At 40.3% G+C, this 12,836-nt stretch overlaps 1 protein-coding gene and 1 non-coding gene across 5 annotated transcripts in view; both read right to left on the bottom strand.

Annotated features, from left to right (window-relative positions):
* Positions 1-2,259: 2,259 nt before the first annotated feature.
* NIPAL2 (NIPA like domain containing 2) overlaps positions 2,260-12,836 on the bottom strand; it is a 100,512-nt gene continuing 89,935 nt past the window's right edge. For 2 of the 4 annotated variants that reach the window (XM_032248275.1, XM_032248285.1), the window contains 3 exons: positions 8,349-8,412; positions 7,154-7,248; positions 5,388-5,500 (listed from right to left, as the gene is read on the bottom strand). In XM_032248275.1, coding sequence (XP_032104166.1) covers positions 5,388-5,500; positions 7,154-7,248; positions 8,349-8,412 — 272 coding nt within the window. Of the gene's footprint in view, positions 5,501-7,153; positions 7,249-8,348; positions 8,413-12,836 lie in introns of all 4 variants that reach the window. The other 2 variants (XM_032248268.1, XM_032248294.1) reach the window with 2 other exon arrangements.
* LOC116536032 lies at positions 4,613-4,718 on the bottom strand. Its single transcript, XR_004262442.1, has one exon. It is a non-coding gene; the product is annotated as a U6 spliceosomal RNA (small nuclear RNA).

Below are 12,836 nucleotides of genomic sequence, written 5' to 3'. Positions count from 1 at the left end.
GAAGCCAGTCTGAAAAAGCTACATACTATATGATTTCAACATATGACATTCTGGAAAAGGCAAAATTTGAGGCCGGGCGCGGTGGCTCACGCCTGTAATCCCAGCACTTTGGGAGGCCGAGGTGGGTGGATCACGAGGTCAAGAGATCGAGACCATTCTGGTCAACATGGTGAAACGCCGTCTCTACTAAAAATACAAAAAAAAATTAGCTGGGCATGGTGGCACATGCCTGTAATCCCAGCTACTCAGGAGGCTGAGGCAGGAGAATTGCCTGAACCCAGGAGGCGGAGGTTGCGGTGAGCTGAGATCGTGCCATTGCACTTCAGCCTGGGTAACAAGAGCAAAACTCCGTCTCAAAAAAAAAAAAAGGCAAAATTTGAGAGACAATAAAAAGATCACTGATTGCCAATGCCTGCAGGGAGGAAGGGATGAATAGGCAGAGCACAGAGGTTTTGGAAACTGACCAGTATACTATAATGATGGGTACATGTCATCGTACATTTGTCCAAACCTGTAGAATGTATAACAGCAAGAGTGAACCCTAATGTAAACTAGGGACTTTGGGTGATAAGATGTGCCAGTGTGGGTTCATTGATTGTAACAAATGTACCGCTCTGGTGGGAGATGTTGCTAACAGGGGAGGCTGTGCATGTGCAGGGGTAGGAAGCAGGTGTCAGTTCTCTGTACCTTCTGCTCAATTTTGCTGTGAACTTACAGCTGCTCTACAAAATAAAGTCTATTGTAAAAACAAACGCGTGCGTTACATTGAAAACTGTAGGTGATCAATTATGTTTGAGTGAATTAATGAACATTTGCTAAGTCTGAGACATGTAAATTGAGCTAGTAGTCTATAATCAGGCAAATGACCCCGGCTTCGAGTCCCTGGGTCAAGAGTTCTTGAGTTGATTCATCTCCTTGTTCGTGAACAGTGTTTAGAAGGTTTTGGTGAGGTGCTTTGAATAGAGGGAGCAGAGCCCAAGCCTCAGAACATTTCTGAGGTTGGTTTTCAGATTAGAACCATGAGGGAAAGGCTCTGAAAGCGGGATGCATGCACACTGGAGGGACTGGCTCGTGTTTGGCTAGCAGCAGCTCACGTGTGCAAAGTGGCTTTAGTCCATGCGTGCTGGTCCCATCAGGAATGGAGGGCTCCTTCTTGGCTATGCAGTTCCCAGCTCCCTGGGAAGGAGATTCTTTCCTGGAACATGGAGACTATCTTACATCTTGCTTGGAACTCTGTGAAACTCTTGGCAGTACCTGGCTCAGCAGGGTGCACCCCAAGACACCACATTTATTTGATATTGGGATTGATATTCCTCTTTTACATTGTGGTTGGGACTCATTAACTCTCAATAAGGACCAACATTAAAGGAGGAGTTTCCTCCCTCTCAAGAAAAAAACGAAAAGCTGCCTTGGATGGGCCACAGCTCCTGTAACTGATTTGCTTTCCTGGCACCAGACATCATGTTGTGTGGTACTCTGAGGCTGGTGAGAAAGGGAACAGACTCAAAAATTCCTGGGTGGGAAGGCTCTTCCCTGCATTTACCACAATTGCTAAAATGCTAGGTTTAATAGCCCAAGACTGGTCTATATTTGCATTAAAACTGTGTATGTGTGGAATTTTATTTTATTTTTTTACTTCAAGATGGTCATAATAAGAGCCAGACTGTTGATGAGTCTAATGATTAGAAGCAGTCTCTAAATTCCCCACACAATCACGTTGGGTTCAATTTTGAGATTTTGTTCTAATCGTTCAAAATGTGTGGTGTTTGTCTAGCAACCTCACTAAAGGACGCACATTCACTGGTGCCAAACATGTGCATTAGCTTTGCAGCTGCCCAGTGCAAAGATCACCTCTATAACCAGCCACAGAGTTTAAGTAAAGCCGTCTGGAAGAGCGTGGGGAAGGTTCATGTTTTTGTCCATCAGATCACTGTTAAATTGGCAAGCACTGAGGCAGCCTTCAGCGCGGCTGAGTGTGTACACTCACCCATTCCTGGATGAGCTGCATCCTTGGAAACAGGAGCACGAAGAGGGTTCTTGGCTTAGGGAACTTGGCTTGACATTTCTATCCATTTAAGTCATGTCCACCATTACACCTGCGTCTTTCTGAGCCAAACTTACACATTATCACCATTCCTCTTTCATAGCACTGAAATGGCACTCATCTGTGAAATCTGTCTTTTCCTTTCTTATGTTGCCGCAGAACAGAATCTCTAGGAGCGTGTAGGGTATTGAGAAGGGGGAAGAATGCATTCTGGGTCACTGCTTGAGAAATTCTTTTATTGTGTTTGTTTTCAAGTGATTCTGGTAAGGAAAGCATTCTAGTTACAGGGCAAGCAAACATTTAAGCCAAAAAACAATCAGATGGTAAAGGCCCCTGCTTTAGTCTGCTATATGAGAGGTCATTGTTACTCACTTCCAAAGCTATTATCGACTTGGAATGTGGGATCGGAGAGGCTCTTCAAGGTAGTTATTGGTGTTCACAAAAGAACCAGTGCCTTCAAAAGAGAGAAACTTGGACCCTGAGAATGAACTCATCACTTCCATTTATAACTTATATAAGCAAAAATATCAGAAGACAAATTTATCAAGCCATGGTTCCATTCTCCCACAGTATCTCATTTGTCATGAGCCATGAGTGTCACTTTTTAAATTCCTTCCCTGAATGCCCAAGCTGCATAGCAAGGGCAGAAGAGTCTAGACCAGGAGTTGGCGAACTATAGCTCACAGACTGGCCACTTGGTTTTGTTTTGTTTTGTTTTGAAACAGTCTTGCTCTGTCGCCCAGGCTGGAGTGCAATGGCATGATCTTGGCTCACTGTAACCTCCACCTTCCAGGTTCAAGTGATTCTTTTGCCTCAGCCTCCCGAGTAGCTGGGACTCCAGGCACCCACCACCATGCCCGGCTAATTTTTGTACTTTTAGTAGAGATAAGGTTTCATTATGTTGAGTAGGCTGGTCCTGAACTCCTAACCTCAGATGATCTGCCAGTCTCGGCTTTCCAGAGTGCTAAGATTACAGACATGAGACACTGTGCCTGGCCTGTTAATAAAGTTTTATTGGAATACAGCCATGCTCTTTTGTTTACATCTTGTCTACAGCTGCTTTCATTCTACAATGGCAGACTTAGGTAGTTGGGACAGACACCATGTCTGTCTGTTGGGACAGACAGCACAAACTCTAAAATATGTACTTGTGGGTCTTTACTGAAAACTTTGCCGACCCTTGATCCAGACAAATAGTCATGTGAGCTAACTGTTGGCTAAAGAACCTCAACTCACGATGCCAAGGGAAGGACTGAGTTGGCTTTAGTTTGGTCATGCACTGTGTAATTTAAAAAATCTTACAAGCCAGTACAACCAAAACTCCTATTTACCTTACTTTGGAGGAGCAATATAGAAAGTAAAATTAGGTCCAAATATATTTTATATGTTACCTGGACTTCTAAAATATTGTTGGTTGCTTAAATGTGCATATGTCAATGTCATTTCTCAAAATGTTTAATAGATGCAACTGTTGGCGGCCGCTGAAGTACTGGTGTTATGCTTGTGCCTGTATGAAATTCTACAATGCTGAAAACCTCATGCACTCTAGCTGTGAATGCAGTTCTACCTGAAGCAAAACTCTTCAATCTAATTGTTTTCCCAATCTTTGAAACCAGTTTTAAGAGTCAGCAGAAACCTGTAGTTTAAGGCACCAGACACATTTTTCGGCTGAGCCTTGTAGTACCAATATGCTGGACCTATTCAGTAAAATATGCCATAAATTATGACTGCTTTCTCTGAATGCATGGGACACTTTCTGTAATGGTGGGAATTATTACCTAGAGTTTGGGAGCCAGACCTGGGTTTTGGGGTATTTTTCATACTTTGGTGATCAATTCAAATCTTTTTCCTTTGCAGCCGGGTTTGGTTAGTCTGGTCAGGAGTGCAGATTATGACAAAGAACAAAGCTAAAAGACCTGAGCCATTAAGGTTACAGCCTCAATACCACCAAGTTAAACAATCTAGTTAAATGCAAGACCATTGGTTGGAATGATATTGGACAGACATGTCATAGGCTTTGAAATGTCAGTAAGGATTGGGCTTATTGTTTCATGTTGGCTACAATGAAGGCTACCTCCTTTCTTCTCCTCTAAATATTAGGTAGATCATAAATAACAGATATTATTATGGATTCTACCTGTAAATGTGTCTCAGGAGATCTGTGATGAACTGGAGTGGAAAAGCCATTCAGGGCACAGGAGCACTTGGGCTTCCCCGTGAGGCTCAGGTTTGACCACTAGGTCATGTTCTATGTCTACAGGTTTAAATGGCTGAAATTCAGTTCTCTAATCACAACTCTCCTTTTATCTAGAATAATTTACAAAGCTTGAGATAATGCCTTTGGGAAGAAATGATGTGTAGTGGAAGTATCACTAAGAATTTAAATGTGATGTTTGAGACTTGTATGGAGAATACAACATATAAACCCACTTGAGGAATTATAAGATCTATAAAAACAAAGGCATAGGATATTCAATTTTTCTTCAGTTTCAAGTATAACAGAATCATACGGCTAAAGAAAATGTCACCATTCTATATTTTTATTAAAACATAAACATTGGTCCTACTTTGTTTCTCTAATGCTTCATTTATTTATGTGTTAGCCTTGTGAGGGGCCGTGCTAATCTTAACTGCATTCTTCCTATTTTAGTACACGGGCTACCGAAGCAAGCACAGCCCTACTTCTTAAACTTCCTCCTTCTTACATTTAAAAAGCCCACCAGTCAAGGTCTTTTAATTTAGGTATGCACCATCACTGAATGCCATTTATAAATTCTAATTTAAAGAGACCCTTAATTTTCAAAGGAGGACTTTGATACCATGAGTTTTCAGAAAAGATGACTTGCCATTCTAATTTAGGATTAGAAAGGTGAGATTTTTATAGGGAGGCTTATAAATGGTGTCTTAGAAAAAAGAGGCCACCCTCAAATCTTTCTTTCGGGAGTCAGGTTATGGGGCTAAAATGTATTTTTTTAAAGTGAAACAATTGACACTACCCGTGGGAGAAGGCATCTTATGCAACCTATGGCCAAATTGCAAATGTACATTTCTGTGCAACATGCCTGCTGGAGCAGTCGGGCTCTGATTAAGGTGTAGCTGGTTAGATAATCACTAGGGAGAGGTCCAGGGTGTGGGGAACACTTCAAATCACATTCCATGGAAACATGAGACTGTCAGAGCTTAGGAAGTCGCCGATTGTCCAGAGATGCTGAGGTGGGGGAAGGACCGAAACGAATGCTAGCACATCAGCTTTATAAAAGAGCTGCTGACACAAATTGAACATGTGCAATTTTTTAAAAAGGTGGTATCGAATAACAGGCCAACAGCCATCCCTCTCGGCATTTTAGACCTCTTTCTTCTCTCCACTTTGGCTCTTTGTTGAGTCACTTCCATCAGGCAAAGTTCCATAGGATAAGCTATTGGAATCTGGTTGTATTTTGTCCAACATTTGTTTCCCTGTGGAGATAATAATCATAAAGAATCTTTTGAGGTCTTACAGAAAAATAAGTCTTAGTAATTTCCTCTCAATCTAGGCCACATTTTATCGCCTCTCTTTTATACTATGTGGGCACTCTCTAAACATAAGAGGTGAATGTCAAGGAAGAAAAGGCCCTTGGAACGCAGTGTCTCTAGCTACGTGATAAAAAATCTGTCCATGTCAGAGCCACTGCCCCACCCCATGGGATCTACATGCTGGGCATGAAAATCAGGTGGGGTTAGCCCAGAGATTCACATGAAGCATTCACTTATCTCCAAGCCTTTCTTCCGGGGGTTGTGTCTTCTTTTCCATGTCGAATGCATAGAATATCATAGAAAAATAGCCTGTGATAGTGGCTTCTAGGGCTGCTACTGAGCCTATGCACTGGGCTTTGTAAATTAAAAAATAGAGTTAAAAATAATTAGGCTGGGCATGGTGGCTCATGCCTATAACACCAGCACATTGGGAGGCCAAGGCAGGCAAATCACTTGAAGTCAGGAGTTCAAGACCAGCCTGGCCAACATGATGAAAACCCATCTCTGCTAAAAATACAAAAATTAGCCGAGTATGGTGGTGGCACACCCTTAATCCCAGCTACTCGGGAGGTTGAGACACGAGAATTGCTTGAACCCGGGTGGGGAAGACTGCAGTGAGTTGAGATTGCGCCACTGCACTCCAGCCTGGGTGGCAGAGCAAGACTCCATCTCAAAAAAAAAAAAAAAAAAATCACACTTTATTTCCTACCAAAGAACCTCTAACCATACAAGGCTTCTATCACATGCCCCCTTGCCACTGATGCCAATTCTTTCATTGACTGCTTCTGGCAGATAAGAGAGCTCAAATGGCAAAAAGAACACAGAATTCATTGCATTGGGCCATATTTCTCAGTCTTAGGGATGAGGCTTTCCTAGTTTTTGCTTCACAGGCATGATGCTAACAGAATGGTGGAGACAGCTGTGAGACTATCTCCACTCCTGCCTAGAAACCTGTAGTTCTGCCCACATCCCCAGTAAGCGGGAGAGTGCTGGCGGTGGGCCGACAGGGGAGGAGGTGACACAGCAGACGGCTTCCTTTGTCCGGACTTGGCTTCTGTTGTCTACATGACTAGGCGAGTTATTTCTCAGTGAGAGTGAGAACAGGAAAGACAATGAATGTTTGCTCTCTGGGTAGGCGGGGTGAGGAAAGGGGAAGAAGCTACCTGCGTTCTGGTTACTGTCCTGAGCCACAGTGCACAAGCCACCCCAGGCTTCCCCCAGGACACGTTCCTTAGCCGCCTAAGGAACACTTCTTTGGTGTTCCTTCAAGGCACCCCAAGCAGCAGGAGTCTGCTGCTGCTAGCCATTGCTACTCTTTTCTCTACCCTTTTCCAACTTAAGGAATCCCAAAAAGGAAATCCCCAAAATCAAGAAAACATGGTCAGTTCCTTTAAATCCCCAGTTCTGTGCAAAACTGACATTCAATAAATTATTAGTAACATTTACACTTAAAATATCACCTTTGGTTTCATTATTAAATGTACATTTTTTGAGGGTAAGAATTATGTTTTATATTAACTCACCACCCAAAATAATACCAACAATTATTCATTTATAAGGATCAAATTTTCCACTATAAAGAATATATGATTTTACCAGGAATATTTCCAAAATCAATATAAGACTGTTGCAGATGTTCCTTTTCTCGGTTTCTTGTGACCAAAAACACACCAAGGAATGACAGAAAACACCTGTAAGGATAATATTAATAAAGAATACAAGAACACTGAAACAGACTCATGGTATTAAATGACTGAGCTCCGTATTCTACATGATGACATAAATCCCATTGGTTTTGTTCATCCAGTTTCTCATGGTAAGCTTCCTAGTACTTGTCTTAATTAGCACAGCCAATATTTGTATTCAGAACCAAGACTTGGGCAGATTCCAGTAGATCTCTGTCCCAGGTTTTTACCATCTGGGGGCTAATTGAGGCTCAAAACCCTTTGGGTAGACACCCTGTCTCATTTTCTACCCATGCACGCCCAGATCCATTTCTGGTATGTGACACAAGTGAAAAAGTAATTTATTCTTTAATTTTCTAAGAAATCTAGTTGTCCTTGGCTGTAAGAGGAGTCATAATTTCCAGACCTCAGAAGTTTGGCCTTGCCCAAAAATCTTATGAAATTGAATTTTCAAGATAGATGGTTTCCTACACTGAAAATAGCCTAGGCTCAAGTTTGTATAACAATGATCATGCTGACTACCAGATCAAGAAGCAGCTAAGCATTTAATAAAGTGCCTCATGGAGTCATGGAAGCTCCTATACACTGTATATTGTCAAAGTTCTGCTCTCTGTTTGTAAGCGATGCTAGCAATGATGCCCACCAAATCTCTGGGGAGAGTTCAAGCTGCACACTCTGACACAAGAAAGGGATGCTACAAACCTGATGTTATCATGACTAAAGCCAGGGATCTACCTGCCTTCTATTTTGGGTGACCCTAGAGGATCATGGTTCTCTAATTTAGATCTAATCTAGGGGTTCCTAAGGCTGGAGTAGGGCTGATACAGTACAGAAAGGTTGTGGAGTAACAAGGGCCAGTGGATGTATCTTGTCTTTGTCTTGGAACTGAAAATTCCCAATGTTTCAGAACTTCAGAGGGATACCTAAATCATAAAGCCAAAGCCATCAAGCCCTGCATAAGGCCCTAAGTTAAAAAATATGTTTCTTTTAGGAACTCAGGAAACTGATGTTTCTTATATTATTTTCCATACCTCAGGTGCAGTGCCAAAAATCCTATGTAAAAGTCATAGAATTTCACATACTTTACCTTTGAGACATTTACTCACCCAAAAAGATATACAAATACAGTGAGAAAAGCAGCACCAAGGAATTCCTGATAAAAGATGATACCTGTAATAGGAAAAGAAGACAACTCTGATTTTGAAGTAAGGTTATTTATAATAGCTAAATATTGTTTGTAAAATTATGTTCATATGTTATTTTTTCAAAGTAAATTTAATCACCCTTAAAATGTACATTTAGCAGTTTAAGAAAATTTGTATGCCACACATACATTCTGAATTATTCCAAAAGAACACAGATCTGCAGACCTGACATAATTACCATTATTATAAAATCAACATAATTGACCTACATTTGCAAGCAGAAATTTCTCATCCAGTCCAGGATTGTCCCAGGGGAACATACAAGAAAACAAGACTCTAGCGACTATTCCCTACCTGCAGTTTTAGGTCAGGGGTCAGCCAGCGTGGCCTGAGAGTATAGGTGGACTCTGGGGCCTCTGACATGGCAGCCAGCTAAGGCCAGCTGCTGTCACCCATGGTGTCACTCTTGGCAATGCCCAGTGGTCTGATGGTCTGGCCACATGGTGACTCAAGCACCGGAGCACACTCTAGCAGCTGAAGTGCTACCTTAGCTCCACTTCCCCCTGCTAACACCCTTCTCATCTTCTTCTGGTTTTTCTTTTAGGGTGAAGGGAAACAAGGAAGCATCATCTACTTTGATGTACTTTGCTTCTCTCCCTGTTGATCTCAATGATGTCGTCTGCATCTGATGTTCCAAAGCCTTCATAGAGTTTTTGTTAAATAAGATATCTTTAAGTTATATGTCACCTGGAATTAAGTTTTTTGTGTATGTGGCATTATCCTTGCTAGCCAGCCAACAAACACTTACTGAACGTTTGCTGTGTGTCAGCCACTGCTCTAGGTACTGGAGAGACGACAAGACAGAGACCTATCCTCAAGGGGCCTTTCTCAATCTTCACCTTATCTCCTCACCTAGGGAATGAACTTCTTACAGGTAGAAGACCTGTCCAGTTCTAGTGAATATTTGTGAATATTTGTTGAATGAATGAAACTTTCTGAAGCACACTTGAGGTTATTACATACTTTCTTATAATCATTTTAATGTTTTCATGTTATTTTAAACTGATCTACCATAATATTCATTTCTCTAAGGTCATTTTAAGTTGCTTCTACATTTTTTTCCTTTTTTTTTCTTTAGTAAAGTAGCAATGTACTTCTTTGTACAGGCATGCCTTGGAGATATCATGGGTTTAGTTCCAGACACATCACAATAAAGCTAATCTCTCAATTAAGCAAGTCACACCAAATTTTTGGTTTCTCAGTGTACATAAAAGTTATGTTTACACTATACTATAGTTTATTAATGTGCAATAGCATTATATCTAAAAAATGTACATACCTTAATTTAAAATACTTTATTGCTAAAAATGCTAATGATTATTTGAGCCTGTAGTGAGTCCTAATCTTTTTGCTAGTTAGAGGGTCTTGCCTCAGTGTTGATGGTTGCTGACTGATCAGGGTGGTGGTTGCTGAAGGTTGGGGTGGCTGTGGCAACTTCTTAAGGTAAGACAATAATGAAGCTTGCCACATCGATTAACTCTTATGAAAGATTTCTTTGTAGCATGCAATGCTGTTTGATACCATTTGATTTACAGTAGAAATTCTTTCAAAATCTCTATGTAATCTTCTCAAACACAGTTGCTGCTTTATCAACTAAGTTTCTGGAATATTCTAAATCTTTTGTTGTCTTTTCAGTAATGTTCCTAGCATCTTCACCGAGAGTAGGTTCCACTTCAAGAAACCTTCTTTGCTCTTTTATGAAAAGCAACTCCTCATCCATTCAAGTTTGATCATGAAGTTGTAGCAATTCAGTCACATTTTCAGGCTCCACTTCTAATTCTAGTTCTTTTCCTATTTCCATCACATCTGCAGTTACTGCCTTCTCTGAAGTTTTGAGCCTTTCAAAATCATCCAGGAGGGTTAGAACGGACTTCTTCCAAACTCCTGTTAATGTGAATATTTTGGCCTCCTCTCATGAATCACAAAAGTTCTTAATGACATCAAGAAAATCAGAAAGTTTTCAATTTACTAAGATCCATCGGCAGAATCACTATCTATGAGAGCTATAGCCTTACAAAATGTATGTCCTAAATAATAAGACATGAAAGTCAAACTTACTCATTGATCCCTGGGCTGCAGAAAGGATACTGTGTTAGTGCGCATGAAAACAGCATTCATTTCCTTGCACATCTCCATAAGAGCTCTTGGGTGACTAAGTGCATTGTCAAGAAGCAGTAATATTTTGAAAGAAATCTTTTTTCTTGTCAGCAGGTTTCAACAGTGGGTTTAAAATATTCGGTAACCGATGCCATAAACAGTTGTGTTGTCATCCAGGCTTAGTTGTTTCATTTAGAGAGTACAGGCAGAGTAGATTTAGCATAATTCTTAAGGGCCCTAGGGTTTTCAGAATGGTTAATAAGCATTGGCTTCACATTGAAGTGACTAGCCCCTCACAAGAGACTCAGCCTGTCCTTCGAAGCTTTGAAGTCAGATATTAACTTTTCCTCTTTAGCCATGAAAGTCCTAGATGGTGTCTTCTTCTAATAGGAGATGGTTTTGTCTACATTGAAAATCTGTTTTTTAGTGTAGCCACATTCATCAGTGATCTTAGCGAGATGTTCTGGACAACTTGCTGCAGCTTTTACATCAACACTTGCTGCTTCATTTTGTATTTTTATGATATGAGGATGGCTTCTTCCCTTAAACCTCATAAACCAACTTCTGATAGCTTCAAACTTTTTTCCTGTCATTTCTTCACTTCTTTCAGCCTTCATAGAATTGAAAAGAGTTATGGCCTTGCTCCATATTAGGTTTTGGCATAAGGGAATATTATGACTGGTTTGATCTATCCAGACCACTCAAACTTCCTCTATAACAGTGATAAGGTTGTTTGGCTTCCTTATTCATTTAATGGAGTAGCACTTTAAATTTCCTTCAAAAGCCTTTTTCCTCTGCATTCACAACTTGGCTAACTGTTTGGTGCAGAAGGCCTACCTTTCAGCCTATCTTGGCTTTTGACATGCCTTCCTCACTAAGGTTAATCATTTCTAGCTTTTGATTTAAGGGAAGGATTATGAGATGCTTCCTCTCACTTGATCAGTTGCAGGCCATTGTAGGGTTATTAAATGGCCAGATTTCAATATTGTTGTGTCCCAGGGAATAAGGAGGCCCAAGGGGAGGGAGAGAGATGTGGGAACAGCTGGTCAGTGGAGCATCAGAACACACACATTTATTGATCCATTGGCAGTCTTACACAGGTGCAGTTTGTGGTGTCTCAAAACAATTATGGTAGTAGCATTAAAGATCACTGATCACAGATCATCACAACAGCTATAATAATAACAGATTTGAAATAATGCAAGAATTACCAAAATGTGACACAGAGATATGAAGTGAGTACATGCTGTTGGAAAAATGATTCCAATTGACTTGTTTGATGCAGAATTGCCACAAACCTTCAATTTGTAAAAAATGCAGTATCTACAGAGCATAATAAAATGAGGTATGCCTCATCAACACATTTCCCCCAGTATTTTATGGATTTTTGTGGTCATTAGAATGGGGAAGGTTTATAAGTGGAATTTCTGTTTCTAGAGATTTTCTAGGTCCTCCTAGAAAGTCTTTATTTATTTTTAATTTTTATGTTTTTAGAGATGGGATCCTGCTCCATCACCCAGGCTGGAGAGTAGTGGCATGATTATTGCTCACTGTAACCTCCAACTTCTGGGTTCAAGTGATGCTCCCGCCTCAGCCTCCTGAGTAGCTAAGACTACAGGTGTGTGCCGTCACACCTGGCTATTTTTTTTCCAATTCAAAAAGCTCATAGTAAAATATACATAACATAAAATGTACCATCTCAATCATTTTTTTTCAGTGTATAGTTCAGTAGTGATAAGTAGGTTCATTCATAGTGTTTTACAACCAATATCCAGAACTTTTTCATCTTGCAAAACTGGTATTCCCATTATACAACTCCTCATTTCCTCCTTCCCGCAGCCATCATTCTACTTTTGTTTCTATAAGTCTGACTACTCTAGTTATATAAATGGAATCATACAATATTTTTCTTTTTGTGACTGGCTTATTTCACTTAGCATAATGTTCTCAAGGTTCATCTATGTTGTAGTATGTGTTGTAGTTTTCTTCCTTTTAAAAGCTGAATATATTCCATATATACATATATATGTGTGTGTGTGTGTGTATGTGTATATATATATGTGTGTGTGTGGTGTATGTGTGTGTATATATATATACATACATATACATATATATACGTGTATATATATATATACACATATACCACATGTATATATACCACGTGTGTGTATATATATATATATCACATGTGTATACACACACACACACACACACATATATATGCCACACATATACCACATTTTGTGTATCTGTTCATCTGTTGATGGACATTTGGGTTGCTTCTACCTTCTG

Source organism: Sapajus apella, unplaced genomic scaffold (assembly GCF_009761245.1).
Source record: "Sapajus apella isolate SASKATOON/1434 unplaced genomic scaffold, GSC_monkey_1.0 scaffold3, whole genome shotgun sequence".
NCBI classification, from domain to species: Eukaryota; Metazoa; Chordata; class Mammalia; order Primates; family Cebidae; genus Sapajus; species Sapajus apella.
Note: the sequence above shows the minus strand (reverse complement) of the source record. Positions and strands in the feature narration are given on the sequence as shown.